Raw genomic sequence first — 27,387 nt, forward strand, 5'->3', positions numbered from 1 at the left:
TTTAAGTAAAAGGGTAAACTGTCAACCATTTCTATAACATTCAGTCAGAATATTGTGTATTTGTGCTTGTAAGACTTTACAAATATACCATATCCTTAAGCAGATTATATTTCAACAGACTGAAATATCAGTTTCTTCTGAAATGTAAGTCACTTAGGCTATTTCCTCCAAGCTCTCATGTGTATATTATTCTTATGTATTTTGAGTACAGTAAATATGTCAAACTATTATGGTTTTGGTTGGCAAAATACTTTTTAACCACTGATTTCCTTCCCCCAGAATCTGTATATTTTAAGAAAGCATTAGCTTCAAGTTTATCTTATTTACATCCTGATTTCCAGGTACCCTTCCCTCTGGAAGGAACATCGGCTTCCCAGAAATTTACAGGGGCCCTTTTATGTGTGAAAGAGAAAACTGCTTTGTCAAGTGATGACGAGAAATTGAAAAAACAAACAAACAAACAAAAAAAACTCTAACCCGGACAGGACTCTAAATTTGGGGAAATTTGTGGCACTCTTTCAACTTGCAAAATTGGTCACAAAGTTGCCTTAGGAAGTTTTACACTTCTTGTAGGAAACTGATATTTGCTGTTTTTTCCCCTTTAAGTCCCTGTGTTAATGAAAACAAATGTTAGTTTTGTGCCTTTGATGTTCGGCATTTTATAGACCAGAGTTCGAATTACCCATGGCAGTTACCAAAGGCGGAACTTTTTCTCTAAGTATGTGCAGAAAAAGACAAACCTGCTTGCACCCTTCATAGATTCTCAAAGCCAAGGGGAGGTCTGCACTACTAACAAAACTAGCGAGGCAAAACTTTGAGTTTAGATCTTTCAGGAGTTGCTCAAGAAAGTTGAAGACTCCTTTTGAAGATCTTTAAAAACCAAGTGTGACTTGTGTTTCTCTGTAAAAAGAACTGATGTGATGAGTTGCTAAATGCTAGCGACTTCTCAGATTCCCTTTCTACTCATGCCTTTAGAGGGAAAGACTGGGAAATCTTAAATGGGAACTTTCCACATTTCTTAGACTAAGTAACACTTGGGAAAAAAAAAGTCTGGCAGCGGGGCTGGGGGAGGGGAATTCTATGATGAAACCTATGTCTACCAAATGAAAATGCCAAATAAAAGCAAGGAAGCTACTGTAAGAAGGAAAGACTGGAACTGGTCTTTTCTCAACTTTTAATGACTCAACGATTTCTGTTCTGTGTAACGGTGAACATGGGCAAGGACATTACGATCTTTCTCTCTCCAAGGTAGGTCCAACTTTACAGTTTTCAGCAGTCATCCCATCCCCAGGACAAGAAGACTCTCTTGCATATTTGGGGAAGAAAAAAAAAAAAAGGCAAACGGCTGCTCTGTCCTTTCCAAAGAAACCTCGTTCTCCGAGTTTCCGTCTAGATCCGCCCCGCGGAATTCCTGGTACATAGTAGAAGCTCATTAAAGGGATCCTTTCTCCCTTCCGCCCTCCGTTGCCTTCCTCCCTTCCCACCCCTCACCCTCAGTTAAAACGTCCTCAGAACCAGCAGATACTGCGTTTAGAAAGGCGGAAGACTTGAACAGGAAGCTGTGAAGGCAAAGTGAGTCCCCAGTCATTGCACAGACCCAAGAGAGGGAACCGCAGGAAAGCCAGCCAGCCGCTCCCCGGGACGGCAAAGTCTACATTCCTACAGCTGCAAGGTGGTGGCTACTTTATGGTTTTTCCTCCCCGTCGAAGTACACTCCAGTGAGCGGAGATTTCCCCCCTACCCCCAGCGATGACGCAATCTGAACTCCCCCCTACCCCCCCCCCCCCCGCCTCACCCCAATAAAATATTTAAAAAGGGAAGCGGCGGGGGGCGGGGGGGAGAGGGAGGATGGACTTGCTATCCCTTGGCTACACGGGACTCCAGCCCCTCCCTTTCCTCCCAGACTACCCGTTTCCAGACGCTTCCCATCCCTCCCCTTCTGCCCCCCAAAAGTTTGACGACCGCAAAGGAAACCGAAAAAAGTTCTCTTGTCCCAATCCTGGCGGGCGATCAGCATCTCTTTTGTTCAAGGCGAACCCACAGTTCCCCTGACGTCACCCGGAGCCTGGGCCAATGGGCGCGCGGTCGGCGGCGGCCGCGGCCGCAGGAGGGTGGGAGGGGGTCCGGCCGGTCCCTCCTCCCCGGCGCCCGGGGCCTCGCGGGGGGCGGGAAGGGACCGTCCCATATAAACCCTGGTTCTCGGGGCTCGGCCGCTCGCGCCGGCTGCGCTTTGCAAGGGGAGGAGGGGGAGCCCTAGTCGCGAGCGGGGACGAGGGGACCTGCAGCCACAACTTCTTTCGTCCTCTCCTTCCCCTCTGTCCCTCTACCCTTCCCCTTCCCCATCATCCAGCCCTGACTCTCTTGGAGGTACTGGAAGGGGACTCCGCCCGCAGGTTGCGAAGGGAACCAAACTTAAGCGGCAAGTTGCCTCACCGTCTCAAGATGCTCGGGGGTCCGGGGCCCGGGCTGCTGCTGCTGCTGGCCGTCCTGTCCCTGGGGACAGCGGTACCCTCCGCGGGAGCCTCGAAGAGCAGGAGACAGGCGCAGCAGATCGTTCAGCCCCAGTCCCCGCTGACTGTCAGTCAGAGCAAACGTGAGTACTGACCCCAGTGGGCTGGAACAGGCTGCCTCAGGACGGGGCCAGAAAACCAACCAAAGTTGTGACTGAAGTTTTATGTGCGCGCGCGCGCGTGGCGTGTGTATACTCCTAAATAAGAGGGGTGCATTAAAGACTGGCTTTGAGCAGGCTGGTTTTGTGGGCTTAGGTAAGATAAGGCGTTGGAAGGCGGAGCTCAGCGATGTCCAGCAGTGCTGGTACCGACTCAGGTCATCCTCCTTTGAATTAACCAAAACTCGTTTTTAAAGAGAAAAATGATGCACCCCTTTAAACTTTTATTTTTGGGATTAGTGTGGTCCTTACGCCTATTTTCTTTGTTACTAAGTAATTGGTTAAATACTTTCAAAATGGGGATGAGGGGAGAGTAGCTGAATAATTGTGCTGTGCCTACTTTGAATGAGATGTAATTGCTTCAAAATGCTTTCTCAGGATGCTTCTCCAAGAACAGAGATTGGAATTCCTCTTCCAGTTTCTCAAAGACACACCCTCCCTTTTCCTTGGCTAATGGAAACTGCTTAGCATTGCCCTTCTTGACTTATTACCCCCAAAGAGCGCTGAAATTCCTTGCACATTTTAAAATGTAATTCCCAGTTATCTGCTTTTCAAAATGTTTCCATTCCTTTGGTGCAGACCCATGGCCAGATGGAAATGACATCATTGTATAACATTTAACTCAGTCAAAAGAAAAACAAAAGGAATACCTAAATATCTACGTGTGCAAATGTGTGGTTAACTCTTTAGATATCTAGTTACTTTTAATTCTTCTGATGCTCTGATGATTAACTTTTTTCCCCTTCGTTTGTTGCTTAGGCTCATCAATTTAGTCATGCAAGAAAATTCCATACTTTGGAAAAAGGAAGGATCCAAATTTAATGACTTTTTTCTTCATTTCTTACAGCTGGTTGTTATGACAATGGAAAGCACTATCAGATAAACCAACAATGGGAGCGCACCTACCTGGGCAGCGCCTTGGTCTGTACCTGTTATGGAGGGAGCCGGGGCTTTAATTGTGAGAGCAAGCCTGAACGTAAGTGATGGGGAGCCTGCCTAGTTCTTAGTATCTTCTACTTATTATAGTTATTAGAATCTAATAGATAGAGAAGTAGGGCTTGTTGATTAAATTTAGGATTAGTAGTAAAATTACATATTCCATTTCCCTAATAGAATTATCTTTAAAAAATGTTTAATAACTGCTTATATTTGCTTTTCAAATTATATTGTTCTTTTTACCTTTAAAACAAAAGAACAAATATATCCCAAAGTAGTTTCTAGGGTCTTCTTTCTGTTTTACTTTCCCAAAACGTTTGATGAAAAACATGAATGAAAAAAAAAAAAAAAGAAAAACATGAATGATGTGTCTTCTCCCTTCAAAGAAAAAGAATTGCTTATAAAATTCTAATTTATTAGAAAGTAATTCCAAATCTTAGACTGTAAGATTATGGGGCAGAAAGCACTTTGGGCAGTACATTATCAAGCGATTTGTCAGCTGCAGTTCAACGTAAAACCACTGACTACTTCAAAGTTCTCATTCCTTTATGACTCTTGATCTATTTCTTGTAAATTATGGCAACTCCTGCAGAGAACCACTGATGAGGCCAAAATGGAAATAGTAGGATTGACAAGGGCCAGTACTGGGGTGGGGGTGGGAGCTCAGATTGTTCAAGTGGACCTTGGTTTGATTTTCTGCCAGAGAGAGGAATCTAAAGTCCTTCCTTCACAATCTAGCTGGTCCTAAGGTTGTGCTTTATAGCTTTTTCCTTAGTGCCTGAGAATCCTTTCCAATGGAAATTCGTCACCAGAAAATTAGAAAACTTGTCAAAGGTTGAAAACTGAGGCTTTGTTAGACCCTAGGGTAAAATTGAGATCTCCTACTTCAAGTTTTAAAAACTTTCCACTGTCCCTTGCTACTCACAGAATAGAAAAGAAAGGTTTTCCCTTGGATGAGAGGAGTGGAATAGAAACGGTTTTCCCTATTAAGGTTCACATGGACTTTCAATCTTCCCTCAGCTGAAGAGACTTGCTTTGACAAGTACACTGGGAACACTTACCGGGTGGGTGACACTTATGAGCGCCCTAAGGACTCCATGATCTGGGACTGTACCTGCATCGGCGCTGGGCGAGGAAGAATAAGCTGCACCATTGCAAGTAAGAATGGCCTTCTGTCTAGGACCTGAGATAACAGTGTGAGCTTTTCCATTCCCATCACTGTCACTTTCTGTTATCCATGACCGGATATTCCTAATGTGGGGATTTATCCCAGGTGAGCAGACACCCTTCTATGGCCACACAGCTGATTCCTGTGCCTCTGAAAGGTGGCTCTGAGCACAGGTGGAGGCAGTGTTCAGTCTGTTTGCATTTATGAGAGACAGAGAGAGAGAGTGTGTGTGTGTGTGTGTACACATGTGTATGTAGCCTAACCAAGCAAATCTCTTGGGTTCCATCCCATTCTTAGAGGAGTTGCCCATTTTATGTTATCTGGGCATCTTCAAGCCAGACTGCTCATGTGGTGATCTGCAGTGATTGGAAAGATGGTCAAGAAGAATGAATTAGCCGTTGTGTGCTCTGCTAGTCTTGTTAGCAATGTACACACTGCTTGGATCTCACAGAAACAGTCTGGTTTCTTTGTAACCAGTAGTTTATAACCAGGAAGCAGAGCTCTCTATTCCTAGGAATAATGTGGAATGAATTTTCCAAGGTACTTAGGGATCTGGACTTACTCTCAGCAATTCTAGTTTAGCTAAGTCAAACTTTCCAGTATGATTCATTGGGTTACCAATAGCTTCTATTAACACAGCATTTAGTGTTTTTTAATCCATCGCTGTATAAGTCTCTTAAAGGCTCAGTCCAAAAGACAAATCAGACTTCCCTGGCGATCTAGTGGTAAAGACTCTGCGCTTCCACTGCCGGGGGTGGAGGTTCAATGTCCGGTCAGGGAACTAAGTGGCACTCCCCCAAAAAAGCATGATGTACAGCCTTCTGGAAAAGACAAATCAGTCTCTTGTGAATAAGCCCAATCAGCCTGTCCTCCGTTTAATGTTAGAGTTTATCCAAGATTATTGGTATATGTTAAGAGTCAGTGTTCCGTAGTGTTTACATAATGTTTACATAGTGGAGAGTTTAACCTTTGTATGTGCCCTTGTGTTTAACCAGATTTCCACACTTGCTATGTATACATCTATTTGCTTTCCATCAAAAAGACATTTGTATCCTAGGGTGAAATACGGACTCTCTGCATCCTGAAAGCTGGAATTCTAGGTCTAGTGTGCCTTTTGCATTGAATTAGTCTCAGGCTAAACCCACTATGTGTGTGTGGAGGCCATGCCTGGCAGCCTTTCTTTTCTACTTTAGAACTCAATTTCCTGTGATCTCTCTGGGGATCCAGGATTTATGACTCCTTTCTTTGCTATTCAGATTTCCTCTGTGGTTTACCATTGTGCTTAAACCAGACATTCAATTGAAGGACCCCAAATGACCAGACCTGTTAACTTTTCCCCTGTCCCCGATGGGAAAGCTGCTCTCTTTGGCTAACCAAAGGGGTTGGAATATGAGACTTTTTCTGTTTTAAAACTATTTTCTGTCCCACTGTCTGTAACATTTGCTTTTTATCTTGAACAGACCGCTGCCATGAAGGGGGGCAGTCCTACAAGATTGGTGACACCTGGAGGAGACCACACGAAACTGGTGGTTACATGTTAGAGTGTGTGTGTCTGGGTAATGGCAAAGGAGAATGGACCTGCAAGCCCATAGGTGTGTGACTTGGGGATACATGGGGGTGGGATACACAGTCAAAATGTTGGGTTCAGTCAAAATTGACATGACAGGATACCTGCCTTCCAATAAAAAAGATAAGAGACTGAGAATTTTATTTAAAATAATCAAATGTGTAATCCATAGTCTTCCTCAAGGAATCAGTTCAAATTCCCAACCATGTATAGAAGTCTTAGGGATTCCCAGGTGGCGCCCTGGTAAAGAATCCGCATGACAATGTAGGAGATGCAAGAGATCTGGGTTCGATTCCTGGATCTGGAAGAAGGAAATGGCAACTCAAACAGTATCCATTATCCTTGCCTGGAAAATTCTGGGGACAGAGAATGCTGGTAGACTGCATATAGTCCATGGGCTGGAAAAAAGTCGGACACGACTGACCATACATGTATCAATAGAAGTCTTAATTTTTTTTCAAAGCTTAAGATAGAGTTGAAAGATTTAGGAAGAAGTCATTTGTTTTCTCTAAGATCTGTTCTCAGATTTCTCCTTGGTCAAGATGTAAATTTTTTAAAGGTAAAAAAAAAATGAGACTTTTAACATCTTTCTTTATTGGAACGTGGCAGATATAAACACCATATGGTGTGTGTTTTATCATCTCTTGGTCATTTTTTGTCAAAATTGCTGTTTCCTTTGGTGTCGATCTTCAGCTGAACTCTATAGATACAAATCTAAGAGTTTCTGGCTATAAATTTTATTCTGATCTCTAATACAGAGGTTTTTTCTTTGTGTTGCCTCTATATTTACAGAAATCCAAATTTTAAATAGCTTTCTTGTCATTTTATGCAGGCATTCATAATTGGTCATTTTTAATTAAGATTGGAATTTTGCATATTTCGTCTCAATATGCAAGAGATTCATAGATCCACAGGAGGCACATAGATCCTTTTTGCTCAAAATACTGGTGTGAAGAACGGTGCTAGCTGAAAATGTCCAATCCGTGTACTTACTCGGAGAACAGAATTTCTGCCTGCCAACTTGGCTAGAGCCTCCTTTCACTTCGGTTACTTGTTCTGTGCTTAGTTACAGGGCGTGCCTTTCTTTTTGAAGAGAGTACCACTTAAAAAAATGTGGTTGGGTTTTTGCTTACACAATATACTTAAAATTACAGGGAGACAGCACAATTTGAAATAACTCCTTTTTTTTTTCTGTTTTTCCTTCCAATTTCCCTACAGCTGAGAAGTGTTTTGATCAAGCTGCTGGTACTTCCTACGTTGTTGGGGAGACCTGGGAAAAGCCTTATCAAGGCTGGATGATGGTGGACTGCACTTGCCTGGGAGAAGGCAGCGGACGTATCACTTGCACCTCCAGAAGTACGTTTTAGATCTGTATGTTAAAGATGAGGCCAGGCATTGTTTTCTGGATTCCTAGAGAGAATTGTCGTACGATATCACATACAACATCCGTTCCTCCAACATGCTAACATTTGGATGTCAAGAAAGATTTTGTAACCAACTTATTCTACTTTGTCAAAGAAGACTAAATTAAAATAAAACAGCTTAGTTCAATAAGGTCTCAGGTTATCAGCTACTGAGAAAGAACCTTAATGTTCATTTCAGTGCCAAATGTGTTGCAGACCCAAAGATAAGTTGCAAATGTTTCATCTAAGTGATCACTGAGATATTTTCTAAGTAGCAAGGAAATCTTTAAAATAACAGGCACATGCATCTTTGGGCATGTGAATGCTCTTGACATAGAGAGGAGCAAAGCTCTAAAGTTTTGGGCTTCCTTCTGTGCTTGACATTTAAGTAAGGCATATACATTAGCAAAGTTGATAAAAATAAAAGGTACTTATCCCATAGGTTAAACTATGTTTAACCCCTATTCTGGGGTTAAGGACAGTGTCTCTGTAGGTTTATTAGTGCTGTGAAGAAGCTAAACTTTGAAAGTTTCTGAAAGAAACACTGGTATCTCTGTAGCTCCTTCTAAGATTGCCCCGAGGCCTTACTTTTTGCCTTAGGGATTCAATGCTCCTTTTTTGAAATGTCAAACTATAAAGTTTGTGGAAGCAAAACAGCTATCAACTATCAGTGTTATACATTTAAAATCAAATCTAAATATTTTGAACATGTCTTATCTAGCTGGAAGTTTTAACCATCTCATCATGTTCACCATCCAAATTTGAATTCTTTCAAACAAAAAATAATCTCTCTTAAATAGTGGTAGCAATTTAAACTAAATGTTTTTGAGCACCTTGCCAGTTCTCTTGCATTTAACATTTTATTATGATTATCAGACTTTCAAGACCTTGGCGGCAGTGTTTTAGTTTAAGACAAGTTAGATGTTTGACTCAAACTCTTATCTATTATTTAAAGCTCTTCTAATAACAAGTTGGGAAAAGCTTCTCAAAGAAAAGTCATTTCTTCCATGAAATTTTTTAAGTCCCTACTTTATTCAGGATGGTGTAGGGATGCAAAAATGAACTGGACATTAGCCGACTTGTCAAAGAGAACTTAGTAAGTAGGTCAGGATGATGAGAAAGGCTTATATATATCATCTTCTACAAAGCACAGAATTAAACACTTTGAGACAGATACTGAAATAGTACTATGGAGGCTCAGGGGAAGACAACACTTGGTTGGAGATTTGGGAAAAAGTGTCACCAGCAATGCTATCTTTTATGCAGACTTCTGCTGTGGTGGGAGATCAATATGTGTCTGTATTTGTCTGAACTTAACATGAACTAATTATTTTTTATCTAACCCAGTGTAGTTCTGTTTCACAAACCAATCAAATCCTCTCTATCACATTACAGCATATGGACAAAGCTGGATTATAATTGAAACAGTTTATTTGCCAGATAATCATAGACTGATGGTAATTTAGTTACAAATTATCATTTTATTTTCTTGTCTGTCTAATCCCATGGACAGAGGAGCCTAGCGGGCTACAGTCCATAGGGTCACAAGAGTCAGACGTGACTAAATGAACTTAAACAAACATTATTTTATATTAATAATCTCACTTTCCCATCAAAGAGTTAACACCATGAGCAATTCAAGAGATGCCATTTTGTTAGTAATGTTAAATAGGTTTGTATTTGGTAGCGGGTGGGGTGGAACCAGGGGAGAGAATATTTTAGTTAGAGAAGTTGGTGGTGCCTTGAATTGTTTTACATAACAAATGAAAAAACAGATGCTGCTATCTTTTAATAGCTCCTTTGGGGCAGTTAGTTGAGACCCTATGAGACCTACTTGCCTCCCTATTGTTTCTAGTTTTCTAAAGAAAATCCCCTATGATAAGGTAGGTTGTAAATAGTCATGACTCAAAGCCAGGAGAGCCAGAGAAGGATACAGAGGGAAGACTAGAAAGCCAGGGGATGAATTTGGTCAAATAAACAATGTGAAAAAATGTAATGAATGAAAGATTTTTATCAAATTTAATGAACTGAATGACTAAATGAAAATTTGATGAGTGAAAAATAGCATTCTGGCAAACAGATGAGTGGAATTAGACTACATTCATATCGCTTCCTTCACACTGATTTAAATACAGTCACATCTTTCAGAAGTTTACCACCCATGGTACCACAGCTGAATATAAAGGTATCACCCAAAAACAGCTTACCAAACTTGAAGCAACTGTATTCTCCTTTTTTAAAAAAAACTTTTTATTGGAGTATAGTTAACAGTATTGTCGGAGAAGGCAATGGCACCCCACTCCAGTACTCTTGCCTGGAAAATCCCATGGATGGAGGAGCCTGGTAGGCTGCAGTCCGTGGGGTCACTAAGAGTCGGATACTACTGAGCGACTTCACTTTAACTTTTCACTTTCATGCACTGGAGAAGGAAATGGCAACCCACTCCAGTGTTCTTGCCTGGAGAATCCCAGGGACGGGGGAGCTTGGTGGGCTGCCGTCTATGGGGTCGCACAGAGTCAGACACGACTGAAGTGACTTAGCAGTAGCAGTGACAGTATTGTGTTAGTTTTGGGTGTACAGCAAAGTGAATCAGTTTTAGATTGTTTATTTATATCATTTAGCTCAGTCGAAAGAATCTGCCTGCAATGCAGGAGACGCAGGTTCGATTCCTGGGTTGGGGAGATTGGAGAAGGGTATGGCTACCCCCTCCATTATTCTTGCCTGGAGAATCCCATGGACAGAAGAACGTGGCAGGCTACAGTCCTTGGGGTCATAAGAGTTGGACACAACTTATCGACTAAACCACCACCATTACAGACTTATTACAGAGTATTGAGTAGAGTTCCCTGTGCTATACAGTAGGTCCTTATTAGAAGCAACTCTATTTTTATTTTAGGTTTGCATCAAGCACTTGCCAAGCTCAAGCTGATTTACATGTTTTAACGCTCCCTTTCTGACACAGACAGATGCAACGATCAGGACACTAGGACATCCTATAGAATTGGGGATACCTGGAGCAAGAAGGACAACCGGGGGAACCTGCTCCAGTGCATCTGCACGGGCAATGGCCGTGGCGAGTGGAAGTGTGAGAGGCATACATCCCTGCAGACCACATCTGCAGGTGAGGCACGGGGCCCCGGGGACCCAAACGGGGGCACCTTGCACTAAGCATTTCCGCAAAGCCATCTTTCCCTTGGTGTGCCCTTGAAGGATGATGTGGCTATGAAGCTGAGTTCCTTTGCAGACTGTTAGTTAAAACTTTGTTTACTATCAAGTTTTTTAAACTTAAATAAAAATGAAACTAAAATGGATCTTGGGGGAAAAAAACTAATTTTAGTTCCAAGAGGTTAAACTGGTGGGCAAGAAAAATTACTAATATCATGAAACCTACATGATTTATATACAAAGATATAAATAAATATACTGAGATCTGTAGATCGATACACATGTGAATATTCATATATATACCCTTGTATATGTATGTTGAATATCTAAAGTACATTTTAATGGAAATGAGAAACTTTGCTGAGTTACATGATCCCTTGATTCTTCTGCTGGGAAGAGGGGGAAAAGTACATTTGTTCTTTCTCAGCATGGCATATATCTCCTTACCCTGACATTCTATTCTTTTTGTTGTGAAAACAATCCTCTATGTGTGGTTTCCATGCTCCAGCAAACTCTGTTGCATTCCATAAAATAATGCACAGTCATTTTCTTCATGTGTTGGGTTTCACATTTGAAAAATTCAGAGGAGTCCTAGACATGGGAAGGAATGACATAATAATATAAGCTTTTTAAAAAAAATAAGTTTTAATTATTTCTAGTACAAGACTAGGATCTTTGCATTATAGCTTGTTTTGTAAGAATCTAAAGAAAGAAAGAGGGCAGTCAAGAATGGGTACTTCTGTTATTATTCTTGCTCTATTTTGTCAAGTTTTCACTATACAATGCACTAGCATTATTGTTTAGTCTTTCATCTAGGTCATTTAGCAAAAAGTATTAATTACTTACTTGGATTTGCCTCCTTTTGATGAGTGTTCATCTTGCCATGAGCACTTCAGAAGGAGAACAAGATTGGATTTGATAACATTTTTTGTTATTTGATTACTTTCAGTAAAATTGCTGCTAACCTAAAAAAGAAACAATTACTAATCTCAGCTTACTGAAACAGTTTAAATTAAAAAGAGTAGAGGTTAATGGGGAGTAAGCATTCATTGATTGCTATCTATTTTTATTAGTATTACTAATATTAATACTGAAATGGCTCTGTTCAAAAAAGTCTGAGAGACATGGGGTTAAACCAATAAAAACTTTCTTCTATAGGAGCTTAATATTCCTTTGCATTGTGACTCTCCCAAGTGGGGTGTATGAAAACAGATGCCATGTTCCCCTGATATGTGTGACCTTGGGACCATTGTCTATGAAGTATTTGGGTTCCATTGTTACTCTGAAAGGAAAAATGTCTTAAGAGGATTGCCTTAGAGAGATGCTGAATTCAGTCTACCAGTCATTCTAGCTTCAGTTCTAATTCTGCTCCTCCTTGGGCCTGACCCCCAAGAGAACAGATTTCTATGTGTAAAGAAAAGATCAGCATATTCTGTTGTCTTACTCTGAAATGAAAGCTGTCTTAAGAGGATTGACTGATTTTAGGGAAAAAACCACAACAGAATTCCCAAATAATCTTTGGAGACACGAAATGTGGAAGGTGGAGGGCTAGTGAATAGGAAATCCAATATGGGTGCCCGGGGCACGGTCTGAGGAGCTCAGAGTTACATCGATGGCGAGAGGTCTGCTGCAGAGCTGCAGAGACTTCTCAAAATAATATCAGGAAGAGAGATGCCCAGATATTTTGGGCTAGTGGGAGCTGCTAAGAGATGGTGAGACAGACCATTACAGGCCAAGGGAAAAGCCTGGGGACAGCTCAGGGTACAGGAAGGGAAAATGAGAAGCTCAGTGCAAATGAGGCATAGAACAAAGGATAAAGTGGTCTGAACTGAATGAAATGGAAAGAATGAAGTGAGCTGATCAGAGGTTAGGTGTAGAGGACTGTAAAGTCATGGACTTTGGCTCGCTGAAATGAGTAAGCAGTCGTTGGAGGTACCTGCTCTGTGGAGTGGCAGAATAATGTTGGTGATTTGGAAATACACTCTTGGTAGCTCCAGGTAAGCTGGAAGGTAGAGAACACTGGGTAGCCTCTTATGGATTATTTCTTAGGCTGAGTGCCAAAGCTAATGCAAAGAGGGAGGGGCATTTCTTTCCAATCTCAGCTCAGTAAGAAGACAGATTGTAGAGTCATCTGGATGAGACCTTGAAGATACCGGAAAAGTACTCCAGGAAGTAGCTTTCCCTTAACCAGCTCTGTGACTTTTCTTTCTCATGTCCTCAGGATCTGGCTCCTTCACTGATGTCCGAACGGCCATCTACCAGCCCCAGCCTCATCCTCAGCCGCCTCCGTATGGTCACTGTGTCACAGACAGCGGTGTGGTTTACTCTGTGGGGATGCAGTGGCTGAAGACACAAGGGAATAAGCAAATGCTTTGCACTTGCCTGGGCAACGGAGTCAGCTGCCAAGAGACAGGTCTGTGTTATCTTTTTTAAAAAGGGGACCAATGACTTTCTTATTATTTAGACTTTGAAAGGCAATACATTCATTTACCAAAAAATGTAAAACAATAAAACAAGAAAAGTTTATAACCTTACCAGCCTATGATAACAACCATGGTTGGCATTTGATATCTATTTTTTCAGTCTTTTTAATCTATGTGTTTTCTTTCCTGTAGTAAGTATTAAGCTACTGTGTATTTTTTATCTGTCTAAAATGTTACAAGTGGTTACTTTCTGAGTAAACTAATCCATCCCTATTTAGTACTCTAAATCCCAAAGTTCTGAACCTTTGTGATGTAAACTTCTTTCAACAACCTGGTGCAACTCTTCCAGGCTATAAAAGTGGTAGAAATTGTAGCAATAATAATTGGTGCACTTGACTTTTCCCCTAGTACAGCTTCTTGTATTAATTCTTATAGCACCAACAGAGCCATATATACCCCTGCAGGATCACTTGAGCAGCATCCTTAATTAACCTGTAGTAATATATTGGGTTGGCCAAAAGTTCATTCAAGTTTTTCAGTAACACCTTAGAGAAAAACCCGCATGAACTTTTTGGCCAACTCAATAGCTTTGCAAATGGGGAACTGAGGCATGGCTGCTGAGGTGGTAACAATGGATGTCAGAAGAACTCGGGTGTTGTTCTACCCACAAAAAAAATGTGGCTTTCTGAGTAAGGTATTTTGATAACACTATGATCTGGTTAATACTTATAGCTAGTCATATTCATAGTACTTTTTCCCCCCTTTGAGGACACAAGGTCAGCCTCAGTTAAGTGGAAAATAAGGAACAATAGTGGGAGACAAGTGCAACTCTGTTTACTGAGACCCTTTTGGTTATGCTTGTAGCTGTAACCCAGACTTATGGTGGCAATTCCAACGGAGAGCCGTGCGTCCTCCCGTTCACCTACAACGGCAAGACTTTCTACTCCTGCACGACCGAAGGGCGGCAGGACGGACACCTCTGGTGCAGCACAACTTCCAATTATGAGCAAGACCAGAAATATTCTTTCTGTACAGACCATACTGGTGAGTATCCCAGGGGAAAACACAACAGTGAGAAAACCCCATTTCTCATGCTCTGTTTTTATTGGCCAGCAAGCTGGGCGTTCCTTTCAAGGCTACACTTGAGAAGTACCACCTTTGTGTTATCTGGACCCAAGGGACATGGATGGAACTAACTTTACAGTTAAAGATCCTCCCAAGTTTCCCAGTCGTCTTGGGAAATGGCACCAAGGGAAAAGCCCTCCAGTGCATTTATTTTTGACACATTGGGATCATTATGTGATTAAAGATGCTTGTATGGGAAAATCAGTAGGCACTCCCCCAGGCTGAAGACTACATAGAAGGCAGGCCTGAGTGCTCTTGCTTTTGTTTTGGCTAAAACCATGATTTATTCAAAGCGACCATTTAATCTTTTTCTTTCTGGCTGGAAAAATGAGAGCAAAAATTGGATTTAAATCTGCTTGAAAGGTGAAGGTGAATACGCTAAGGAGGCTTAGAACTGTATTATTAGACATCTTTTATTCTGAGACACACTCTGAATTAGTTGCAGAAACTTGGCTAGTCTAGTCGCAGTAATTCCCCACTGTACATTGGGAAGCTCAGTTGCAATCTTTTTCTTCTGACATGTGTGTTGTTTTGGACAGTTTTGGTTCAGACTCGAGGTGGAAATTCCAATGGTGCCTTGTGCCACTTTCCTTTCCTGTACAACAACCACAACTACACGGACTGTACTTCTGAGGGCAGGAGGGACAACATGAAATGGTGTGGGACCACGCAGAACTATGACGCTGACCAGAAGTTTGGATTCTGCCCCATGGCTGGTAAGATGAAGCCCTTGTAGGCAGTCGTTTGTGGTGTAAGACCGAAGAATAATGTTTGGCTTACTTCTGTTTCACGCATTAAGACTTAATTTTTAGACAGCAGAAAACGTCATGATCTAAATGTAATCAAATATTTAAGAATTATATAATTATTCATATGATTTATAAGAATTATATAATTATTTCAAAGTATAAGAATTATATAATTGTTTATATGATTTTAAAATCCCACTGTTATAAAATCCCACTATTATATATGTAGGGGTCTGCCCTGGTGGCTCAGGTTAAAGCCTCTGCCTGCAATTTGGGAGACCTGGGTTTGATCCCTGGGTCCGGAAGATCCCCTAGAGAAGGAAATGGCAACCCACTCCAGTATTCTTGCCTGGAGAATCCCATGGACGGAGGAGCCTGGTGGGCTACAGTCCACGGGGTCGCAAAGAGTCGGACACAACTGAGTGACTTCACTTTCTGGCTTCCCTGGTGGCTCAGACTGTAAAGCGTCTGTCTTCAATGCAGGAGACCTGGGTTTGATCCCTGGGTTGGGAAGATGCCCTGGAGAAGGAAATGGCAGCCTACTCCAGTATTCTTGCCTGGAAAATCCCATGGACGGTGGAGCCTGGAAGGCTACTGTCCATGGGGTCGCAAAGAGTTGGACATGACTGAACGACTTCACTTCACTTTATATGATTTTTAAATCCCACTATTATAAAGTCCAAAAACATGTAAATACAATAAAAAATACTTTTAAAAAGTCTGGAAATACACTTTTTTTTTTTTTTTAAACAGGTGTGTCTTTTGTAAAAAGCACACAGCTGAGTAGCTGAAAACATTCAAGTGACTGCCGCAGTCACAGATCTGCAGTATTTACATACAGCTTTAGAATAAGGTCTATCACTTATTAAACACCAAAATGACCCAGACTCTGTATTTTCCAATCAGTAGGGATCTTGTTTTAAAAGGCCATGCTCTAGTTTGTGTGAATGAAGAAAGGAGAACCAATACCTTTTGTTTTCAAATTTTGAGAGCCACTAGACTACAGATGATTTTCTGATAATAGAATTAAGAATCCATGTGCTGCAGTCAAGTGTGAATATGAGGCAATGAAACATCAGAAGGAAACTATTAATACTTAGGCTTACTTTTATTCCTCTAATTTCAGCAAAAGAAAATTTGGATTTAGAAGGAAAACACATATTAACTTACAATTCTATACCCATACACATTGTTTCCCTTTGATCTAGAATAAACTGAAACTAGAAAAATGTTATGGGACAGTAGTCAAATCCAGATTTCTAGAACATTGCAAACCCCTTGAATGGGTAGGCATAATTGTGGTTAACATCCCTTAACCATACTGTAATTTTTCCTTACAACAAACCTCATCTTCGGACTATGTTTTCTCTCTCTGGTAGTCAGAGCTCAGTGAATTTTTGAGGCACAGAAGACTTCCAAGAGAGTTCTTAGGATCACCAAACCAGACTGATAATATTGCATACATTTTAGCCCTTGTGATCGTTTATACAGTAATGCATTTCCCTTCTGTTTCCAAACAGCCCACGAGGAAATCTGTACAACCAACGAAGGGGTCATGTATCGCATTGGAGACCAGTGGGACAAACAGCATGATATGGGCCACATGATGAGATGCACATGTGTTGGAAATGGTCGTGGAGAATGGACGTGTGTTGCCTACTCTCAGCTCCGAGGTATGTGCACTTGTTAATGAAAATAGCTGAGAGGACAGAGAATACAGAGAAGCAGACTTCTTCGTGAAAACTTGTGCTTTACCAAAAGCAGGAGAAGAAGTATGCAATGCCACTCCATTAGCCTACTGTGTTGGATAGGTTTTACATGTTAGACAGCCAGTTAAGAAAATCTGGCAGAGCATTTCTAAGATTCTGAAACATTCCCAGGATGTAAGTACTTAGGCTGAGCCAAAAAGATGACTTCAGAGATAGAACATGATCACTTGATATCACTTGATCCTTTTAGCTTAAGGAAATGGCAGCCCACTCCAGTGGTATTGCCTGGAAAATCCCATGTACGGAGGAGCCTGGTAGGCTACAGTCCATGGGATTACAAAGAGTCAGACACGACTGAGCAACTCAAGTTTCTTTCTTTATGCTGTTGGATTCTTGTCTAGAAAAGACTGGTCAATTTTTGTAAAGAAAAGAGACCGTGCTATTCTAAAATCAGATCTTGGCAGATCTCCTTTAATTCAAGGAGACAAAGACATAAAGACCAATTTCTTTTGTTCACTCGAGTTTTTCCCCTTTGGACCCTGGTGTATGATATAAGGGTTGTTGATCTATTAAAACTATTTTAGTGTTTCTATTTCTTTGGTTTGAAAAATAAGACTTAGGTAGAGCTCTGGGTTGATAAATAGTCCATGTAGCCTCTCTGTTGACATTGGCCTGGACTTGTTCTCCTTTTATGGGGCCCGATGGATGACACAATCCAGGTCTAATACATATGATGTTGCAGAGCTGAAAAGGACACTAGGAAGGCATCCAGACCAAGTCCTCATTTTACAGAGGAAGGAACTGAGGCCCAGAGAGGGAAGTAATTTCTTAGGATCTCAGCAAGTTAACAACAGAGTTGGCCTGATTTTGTTGTTGTTGTTAACTCTCCAAATGTCATTTATGGTATTCTATTTACACATTCCAAGTATCTCCCTAGCTCTGCTATTCCAGAGATGAGACCATCGCATCATGCTGGGTATCATATTAGAATGTTTAATCTGCCTCCTATTTATTGTAACAAGCAGAGATCTAAAGGTCATTTTGAACCCAGCAAGAACTTGTTCCGAAAGTTAACATTTGTTGTATATACTTGTATCTCTAATCTGTACAAGTTTATAAGAGAGAATTATTATTTTTTTTTTTGCAAGAAGTGTAGTACTGACTAAGCTTTGGAAAAAAATGTTTATTCTATGCCAGTAGAAAAGTTATTTTAGTGGAAGATGTTGCTAATTAAGTGGAGGGAATTATATGCTTCGAAAAGTGTAGCTTCTTTTATTTCATCAGTGAAACTTAAAAGTTCTCCACCCATCCCACTGTTTCCTAAACAGATCAGTGCATCGTCGACGGCATCACTTACAATGTGAATGACACATTCCACAAACGTCATGAAGAGGGACACATGCTGAATTGTACCTGCTTCGGTCAGGGCCGGGGCCGGTGGAAGTGCGATCCTGTTGGTAAGTAGCCTTGTGTCTCTAGCTGGATTTAAACACTGAGTATAGCTAGCAAGTTTCAGATAAGGAGAGTTCTTTGATATTACTTGATTGAAACTGGCTCTAGACTTTGATCATGGCCTGCAGAGAGCTTGGCAAAGTCTTTTCTCTAATCATGGATCAATATCTAAACTTGAGAGTGGTAGTCAATTTATTTTTGCTGAATTTGGTAACACATGAAGGTTTCCTTTAGTTGAAACAAATCTGTTTTTTGGTTCTGAATCATAAAGATAATTCATGTCTGAAAGAGAACTTTCCTTTGCTGACTGTGCAATAATGTGGACAAATGATTATGCCAGTAAATATCTCCTTCCCAAATTCCTTATTTTTCTTAGCTGCCCTTTTAATAGATCTAAGCAAATAGTGAGGGTTGGGCCTTAAAAGAGCTCTGTTACCAGCTTTAAGGTAATCCATTAATATTCCTTTACTCAAAGAGACATATTGCTCACCCAGAAAACAAACTGATCAGATGAGTTTTTTTGACCTGCGATTGTCAAAGCTGTGAGAGGCCTGAAAGGCTTTCTTAGAAGCTGCTCAGCAAGTTATTCACTAGTTGAAATTTAGCTCAGTTCATTTATATGTAAAATTAAGTCATCCACATTTTGAAGACATGTATAAAGTGGTATTTTATCTTTGCTCTTCAAATGGTAAACTGTTTGCATTAAGATGGGTAAAATATAAAATTAATTTATTTTTCTCAAATTAAGATTCAGGTTGTCAGTATATACTGAAATCTAAATCTTAACATTTTTATTTAGAAATGTTATTCTTTTAGAAAGCTAATTATTCCTCCCAATGGGTACTTTTTGACCATTAACTGTCCAGTAAGGTATAAGATATGAACAAAACATTTTTGAACTGCTGTATTTGTAAGGACAGTTGCAAGTTTTTATTAAAACTAAGAATCTGTGCACTAGCACACCAAATTCACATTTGTCACTTTAAGTTTTGAAGACTGCTTAATAGTCTACTTGTGTATGTTTCAGATCAATGTCAGGATTCAGAAACCCGCACCTTTTATCAAATTGGAGACTCATGGGAGAAGTATTTGCAGGGAGTCCGGTACCAGTGCTACTGCTATGGCCGTGGCATTGGGGAGTGGGCCTGCCAGCCCTTACAGACCTATCCAGGTAAGTAGCTTTATGCCACTGTATTATAAAATACACGGCAACAGCAGTGTTTATTAACACTCTGAGGCCGAAATTGGTATCTCCTCCTTTTCCTATCTTTTTCTCATTTCACTGTCTAGTCATTAATCGAATATTTTTTACTTAAATGGTTTTCCTTTCTCCCTAGTCAAGTAGGAGTAGAAGGCTGTGAAAAAGTGCCTGCATGTAAATTTGTTTCTTAACATTGTAGAACATTCCATTAGGTTAAAACACTGGCTAAATTTCATTTCTCATCTGTACCTGTAAGTGGAAACCATGGAGTAACCGATGCTGGGAGTAAAGGTCAGGATTTTATGTTATGTTTCTTAACAGAAAGATTGCATGGAGAAATCGCATGAAATGTATACACATTCATTCATGTGTATCACACACATGATATGTATTCATTCAGTGTTTCATCCAGGCCCTTTTTTTGTCAGAATGTTCATGTGTTTGATCTTTTGGAGTCTGGAACAAAATATCCTGGGTCCAGAGTTGAGTAACTTGGTCAGTTCTCTGCCCAGGCTGTTCAAATACTCAAAAATGTTTATTACTGGATTTTTTTCAGGTCACAGGACATAATGCCTAGCTGGAGGTGTTATTCATTTTTTAAAAAATTGAATTTAATTTTTGCTGAGTGATGAGTTAACAGTAAGATGGGTTGAATTCTGAAACTAATTTTTAGGCATCGTGGACTTCCTGATAGCCCAGCGACTAAGATTCTGCCCTTCCACTGCAGGGGGCATGGGTTTGATCCCTAGACAGAGAAGTTCCACATGCCTTGTGGTGTGACCAAAAAATAAAATTAATTTTTAGGCATCAGTTACTTAAGCAATATCTGAGATCAAAGTCTCTTGACTCTCTGCTAAGTTAAGATGTGGCCTATATTCAGAAATAGAGAGATCGTCAGGACATTGGAACCTACCTATGACAGAAATCAAGATTCAGTTAACTAAATCCTTTTTTAATGTGATAAGAGATTTACTGTCATAAAGAAAAAGATATGGAACAACTTGGCCAAAAACAGTGTTTGCCAAGACATGGATCCAGGTTTGTACATGCTGCTAAGTAGATACAAGTCAAGCTTCATTCATTATTTCCTCAGCTGTAAGACAGGAAGATTTTAGCTGATTACCTTTAAGTTCCTTCCAGCACCAACAAACTAATAATCTGTGATCCTAAAAACTGTTCATATATACCCTTTCTGAACTTAGAAGAGCCCCTCCTCTCCCCTGGCTTCAGGCGCTGTCTGGGCTACTGAAGATGACTTTGCTTAACAGGTTCTCAGCATAGATTGACCTGGCTCTTAAACTGTATTTTGTGGTAGATTTGTGTGTAGGAATCACTTAAAATAATTTTTTTTGTTCAATAATTTTTAAAGCTCTGCAGAATTACTGTAAGTTCAGAAAGTATATAACTGAAGCTTTTTTTTTTTTAATGATACAACCAAAGGATCAGATCAGATCAGATCAGTCGCTCAGTCATGTCCAACTCTTTGCGACCCCATGAATCGCAGCATGCCAGGCCTCCCTGTTCATCACCAACTCCCGGAGTTCACTCAGACTCACGTCCATCGAGTCAGCGACATTTCTAAAAAATCTCTTACTGTCTATTTATGGTTCCACATATGGTGTGGTGGTCTTGAAAGTGATTTCCTTCTTGGTGAATTAGAGAGAACTTTTTTTGCTCTCTCTTTTAAAGTAAGCCTGTTCACATAACAGCTTGCTGGAAGCCTGTAGGTTGACACGCCAGAGATGAAATCTAAACGGGAGGGAATCCTCCTGTGTTGGACTTTTATGTTTTGACCTTGTTTCTACTCTTCATAACAGAAGAGCCCATTGAGCATAGAGGCGATTTCAGCAGAGAGGAGATTGGCCTCAGTACACAGTCTGGGTCTTATCTGTGTGTTTGGTTTACTCAATGGTTCCTGCCTGGCTTGTGGGGCTTTCAGAGTGTGGGAAGGATGATGGAACAAGAGATCACCAGTCCGTTGTCTCTGAGCCTTGCCCTGTTTGTTCCTCCTACAGAGGATTCAGTAGAGTTGTTCAAACTAACAGAAGATAAGAGGCATTTGGTTTGTCAATAAACAACCAGGAAAGCACAGATCTCAGCAAACTAAATAAAGAAAAAAAGGGCTGAGTTGCAAATGCATGAATGTTTAACTTCTCCAGGGTCACTATTACTGGAAATTATTCATTTGGGCCTTATTTTCAAACTGGTTTTGAAAGTATAGACATTTTGTCATATCTCTTCATAACTATTTCATAATTAGTATGATTATATTGAATAAGAGAGGGAGTCAAGTTTTCACAATGGTGTGAGTCATTGCTCAGGTTACTTTACAAAGTTTTACCAATTAACCAATATCAAAAGGATTATCAAAATGCTAAGTCTAAATATAAATGATGTCAGAATTTTCAAATTTCTTGTCTTCTAATCATATGTGGAAAAAGTGGCATAGAGTGATAGCTGGAATTTAATTGACCTTACAAATCATGGATAATTTTTTACTCTCTGAACAAAATTGTGCTAAATGCAAGATATCTTATTACTGTTTAGGGTAGTTCCCTTAAAGGTGAGCTATGGTACAAGGCTAACATTGAAAACATAGGGTTTCAAACCAGCACTTGAAGTTCTAGAGGAAACCTTATGTTGTTTTGCTCCATCACTGAGTAAAAACCTCTGAGTCGCCTGTTTCTTTTTCCTCCCCTTTTCTTCACTATCCTCCTCCTTGTGGACATAGCAGCATGCTTAAGCTTAAAGGTAGGCAGTAAAGGTCACTTATGTTATCTAAAACTTAATTTTGATAAACATGTAACCATCATAATTTTCTTAAGATTTATTTTTAATTGGAGGATAATTGCTTTATAGTATTGTTTCTGCCATACATCAACATGAATCAGCCATAATCATCATGAATCAGCCATAATCATCATGATCTTTTTTTAAAATTTAAGACTATTTTTAAGCAGTTTTAGGTTCACAGCAAGATCAAAAGGAAGGTACAGAGATTTCCTGTGTTTCCTCTGCTCCCACACAGCACAACATCCTCTAATATCAACATCCCCACCAGAGTGGTACGTTTGTTACAATCAATGAACCTACTATTGGCATTTAATCATCCGAAGTCCTTGGTTAGCTTTAGGAATGACTCTTGGTGGTGTACATTCATGGCATCATAAACTTTTTTCTCTCAAAATCATGGTTGTTAAACTAAAATACATATCAGGCATCTCTTCACATGAGGAAATTATGGTAGGATTTCTTTTAAGGATCAATATTTAAATAGCCTTATACCAATTATTGTAATATAAAAATGTGATAGTTCTATATTTACTGATTATGGGAGTAAATAATCACATCTCTAAAATTTTACCTCAATGTTTGTTTTTAAAAATGTATTTATATTCATATATATATAATGGTGAAGGAGTGATTCAAAGAGGGTTGTGGAATTGACTTCTGCCAGTTAATTAAAACAAATACCCTGCCATGATCTATGAAATATACACTTTAGAATTAAAAATTGAGAATTTTATTTATTAATTTTGGTTTTTGTACAGCTTACAAATATGTGTATTAGATGAAATTAAGATTTAAAGAATGTTTATTAGTCTTGAGCCTAACTGAATTATTCTCATCATGGAAGTGAGTATATTATATGCAAGTTGTATATTTGTTCTGCTAGATAAAACTTTATTTTCAAATAAAATTTAATAGTGAGGATAATAATTAAGTTTGAAAATCAATATTTTTTCTACGACCTTATGGAAAACTTAAATCTGTTAATAATCTGCTGAACTGCTCTAGCTAACATGCAAAATTTTGCTCTGTTTAACAGAATGTCAGTTAGAAATTCTTGGAAACGTTATTACAAGGAACTTTATTTCTAATAAGTTGAACATTGAGTGACATCATAAAAAAGACAGTATTTAATAGTGTTCTGTTCTGCAGGCATAAATTTTCCATTTATTTAATAATTATCCTAAATAGAATCTACCCTATTAAGAAATTGATTCTACTTCTCTTGTTTTGCCTTAAAAAAAAGCAGAACCAAAACCACACACTAAATTTGTTGATAATAATTTTACACATTAAAGATGTGGAAATATTAAATTTAGTATACACTTCAAAATGTCATTTTATTGATAACTACTTTTGAAAAAATGTAATTTTGATCTCAGCAATTTGACCAATCAATGGAATGATTTTAGAGCAAACTTATTGAATAAAAATAAAACATTTTCTGAAACTGATAGGATATTAGACTGAGAGGATGAGGAATAAAATTGAGTCTTTAATTATTACCTTTGTCTGTTTGTCTAAGATTCTACCCCATTTAGAAATGTGTTTGTTTTACATCATGTCATATGGCCTTTGGAATGTTTTTTCTTTCTTGATGGTAGATTTGTCCTTGATGAAAAGCTCCACAAGCTAGAATTTCCTTCAAAGACGTTTAGTATAAGTAAATGAAGTTTGTATTCTGTATTACATTATTTGTGTTAGAGTGGTTCCACAGTTTTCTCACAATTCTTTGAAAAAGGAGAAGAAAGCAAACTAAGTGGCATTTAAAAATTTATTTTATTTGCTTATAAATAAGTTTGAGTTGCATTTTTCATGTGAAAGACAAGAAGCTATCTGCTAAAAAAGAATTTGTCTCATAGAGAACAGACCTGTGGTTGACAAAAGGAAGGGCATAGGGAGGGCATGGAGCGGGAGTGAAGGGTCAGCAGGCGCAAACTATCACACACGAAATGCATGAGCCACAAGATCCTACTGTTTAGCACAGAGAACAATAGTCAATATCCTGTAATAAACCATAATGGAAAGGAATATAAAAAAGAATATATATATGTGTGTGTGTGTATGTATAACTGAATCACATAGCTGTACAGCAGAGATTAACACAATATTGTTATTTGACAGTGATTAATTAAGAGAAAAAGGATTTGTCTCATTGATTTCCAATGTCAGTATGTAAAAAATTAACTCCAGATAATTTTTATTGTGCTCCCATTTACTCATAAGCAAAACTGTCTTTACTGATGGCCATCCATGTGCACTAAATTTTAAGTTGAAGTAAGGGAATCCTCAGGATCACCAACTCTCATATTTTCATTTGCAGATACAAGTGGTCCTGTCCAAGTAATCATCACTGAGACCCCAAGTCAACCCAACTCTCACCCCATCCAATGGAGCGCACCAGAATCATCTCACATTTCCAAGTACATTCTCAGATGGAAACCTGTGAGTATCCTGCTCAGAAACCTTGGATATTGAAGCTCTTGATTAATAGATTCTGGGGACTTCCTGGTGGTCCAGTGACTAAGACTTCCTGCTCCCAATTCAGGAGACTCCTGTTCAGTCCCTGGGCAGGGAACTAGATACTGCATGTCATATCTGAGTTTGCGTGCCCAACTAAAAGATGCCACGTGCTACAACTAAGACTAGGTGCAGCGAAATAAAGAAAAGTAAATAATCGAATATTTTTTTTAAAGGAGAAGGAAATGAACAGATTCTGAAAATGTGTTTCAGTTTTTGAGCCAGTAGATCTGACGAACTATTCACTTGGCATTATATTTGTTTAGTGACCAAACAATATGTGGTCAGTCTAATTCACATATAGACTTAGCTGTCTTTTGGTATTTAGGAGAACTTAACTCTTCATGTTAGAAACATCTTGTTTGTGAGTAGAAATGATAATGCTTAAAATTATTCTTACCCACCACGGGAAGAGAATCTAAAGTTTTTAAAAGTCTTGCAACTCCATCAAAGGGAAAGAAAACTACTGGCATCATTTTCCATGATTTGTAAAACAAAATAGCTAAATTAATATCTTTCTTTTTTAATTCACTGTTTAAGTGATTGTTTCTTCTTTTTTTTTGACCATGCCGCATGGCCTGAGGGATCGTAGTTCCCCAACCAGGTGTTGAACCTGGGCCATGACAGTGAACACCCCAAGTCTTAACCACTAGACCTCCAGGGAGTTTCCATGATCATTTCATAAAACCTTACTTTCTAATCTTTGCAGTTATTTGGATAGAAGGGAGAGATGATGAGAGAAAAGTATAGATGAAGGATAGTTAGTGTATTTAATGAATGACTTTGTGACTCCCCACTAATCATCTAGAAATTGAAGAAACCTCACTAAGGAGGATATTGATCTATTAAGTCTCACTAGGGAGGATATTGATCTATTATGTTGTAGTTTCTCTTACCCTCTCAAGCCTGCCCTTATATCTCTCCAAAATGTATGACATTAATTTGAGAAACTATTTAAGCACAGGAGAAAAGTGCCCATTTTAAATCACAGCTATTGGTTTCTAGGAACTAAAAAAGCAATGTAAAATAAAACATTTGACCAACTCATGCAATTGTATTCAATTCTTTTTGAAAAATTCAAGCTGTTGAAATCATTCTTTTTCTTCTCTCACCCATTTTTTGTTAATGTCCACAGGATATGTAGTAGCCATTTGCAGAACTTTTTGTCTAATGATGTTAGTCGATGGGATGAATATATTTCCCCTCTAACACTTTATTGTCTCTCATTTCTCTTCATCGATTTTATTTAACTTAAACTTAACTCTGAAGTATTTGTGAGACCACAGTAATAAGGGATAATTGCACATAGGCATAAAATGTATATCAGGGCTTCCCAGGTGATGCTACTGGTAAAGAACCCACCTGCCAATAAAGGAGACTTAAGAGATGTGGGTTTGATCCCTGGGTCGGGAAGATCCCCTGGAGGAGGGCATGACAACCCACTCCAGTATTCTTGTCTGAAGAATGCCATGGACAGATGCCTGGTGTGCTACAATTCATAGGGTCACACAGAGTCAGACACGACTGAAGCGACTTAGCACACATATAAAATGTGTATAATAAGTTAGAAAGTCTCCAAAGAGTGGAGGTTATTTCTTTGAAATTTTTTAACACTTTTAGGTTTTTCTTTAATATTTGTCACCTGATAGTTAAGTATTCTTGAGTATTTTCTTCTAATAACAAACCAAAAATTTCACATTGAGCGAAAGGCTTACTATTAAATCTGAGCTAATTATAATGACTACTTTTAATGTTTTTCACAAGGTGTTTAAATTTAGAGAGTACCAGGATCACTTTCATTTATTTAAAAATTATAAAGGGACACTAGGGTATCTGAATTATTGAGGAACTGGTTGATTGGATAATTTTGTAAAATCACTGGCTATTAAAAATGTATTTTGACTTATATTAGTGTAGAATATTTATACTTAAAATGGTCTCAACTTGTTTGAAGTAAGGATGTTTCTTTTTCACACATTTTATTGCCATAAATTTTGTGATCCATGATATTAATAAATTCGGACAGGATGTGAAAATATAAACTGGAGACAAAGATTAAATAAACTGAGATCACATTCTTCTGCAGTCTTGCCCAAAGTTGGCTAACCACTTTTGATGGAGTAGTTCATATCCAAGAATGAGTCATAAAACCAGAGCAGCGTTAAACCTCATATGTGATGGTCCCGGGAACTGAGTCATGAAAGAATATTATGCCTTTGCTCTGTAAGAAACTTGGTTTGTATCCCACTAAATAAATATAGACTATAAAGCCTTATCCCACTTCAAAGAGGAATATATCCCAGTTCATTGTGGAAATTTAAAAATTGGGAAAGGCAAAACTTGGGTTGCTGTTATTAAACTGAATAGTTAATCTGGCAAAAAGGAAGGTGCCCAGGGCCTCCCTTTGTGTAATCTTGGGCATGTCACATACTCTGTTTCTTCATCTGTAAAATCAGGACAATAATACCACTAACTTGGAGGAGGTAAGAGATAAACCTTAAATAAGAGAAT

At 39.2% G+C, this 27,387-nt stretch overlaps 1 protein-coding gene across 12 annotated transcripts in view; it reads left to right on the forward strand.

Annotated features, from left to right (window-relative positions):
- The first annotated feature begins 2,212 nt into the window (after positions 1-2,212).
- Positions 2,213-27,387, forward strand: part of FN1 (fibronectin 1) — a 69,158-nt gene continuing 43,983 nt past the window's right edge. For all 12 annotated transcript variants that reach the window (XM_086341476.1, XM_086341487.1, XM_086341541.1 and 9 more), the window contains exons 1-13: positions 2,213-2,593; positions 3,516-3,644; positions 4,625-4,762; positions 6,233-6,364; positions 7,558-7,695; positions 10,705-10,863; positions 13,129-13,320; positions 14,195-14,374; positions 14,995-15,171; positions 16,725-16,877; positions 18,242-18,370; positions 19,393-19,536; positions 24,680-24,801. In XM_086341476.1, the coding sequence (XP_086197602.1) occupies positions 2,443-2,593; positions 3,516-3,644; positions 4,625-4,762; positions 6,233-6,364; positions 7,558-7,695; positions 10,705-10,863; positions 13,129-13,320; positions 14,195-14,374; positions 14,995-15,171; positions 16,725-16,877; positions 18,242-18,370; positions 19,393-19,536; positions 24,680-24,801 (1,944 nt within the window). In that variant the 5' untranslated portion in view covers positions 2,213-2,442. The remainder of the gene's footprint in view (positions 2,594-3,515; positions 3,645-4,624; positions 4,763-6,232; positions 6,365-7,557; positions 7,696-10,704; positions 10,864-13,128; positions 13,321-14,194; positions 14,375-14,994; positions 15,172-16,724; positions 16,878-18,241; positions 18,371-19,392; positions 19,537-24,679; positions 24,802-27,387) is intronic.

The sequence above is a fragment of the Bos grunniens genome, chromosome 2 (assembly GCF_055505025.1).
Source record: "Bos grunniens cultivar Pamir isolate PY7600 chromosome 2, Bosgru_T2T1.0, whole genome shotgun sequence".
Classification (NCBI taxonomy): domain Eukaryota; kingdom Metazoa; phylum Chordata; class Mammalia; order Artiodactyla; family Bovidae; genus Bos; species Bos grunniens.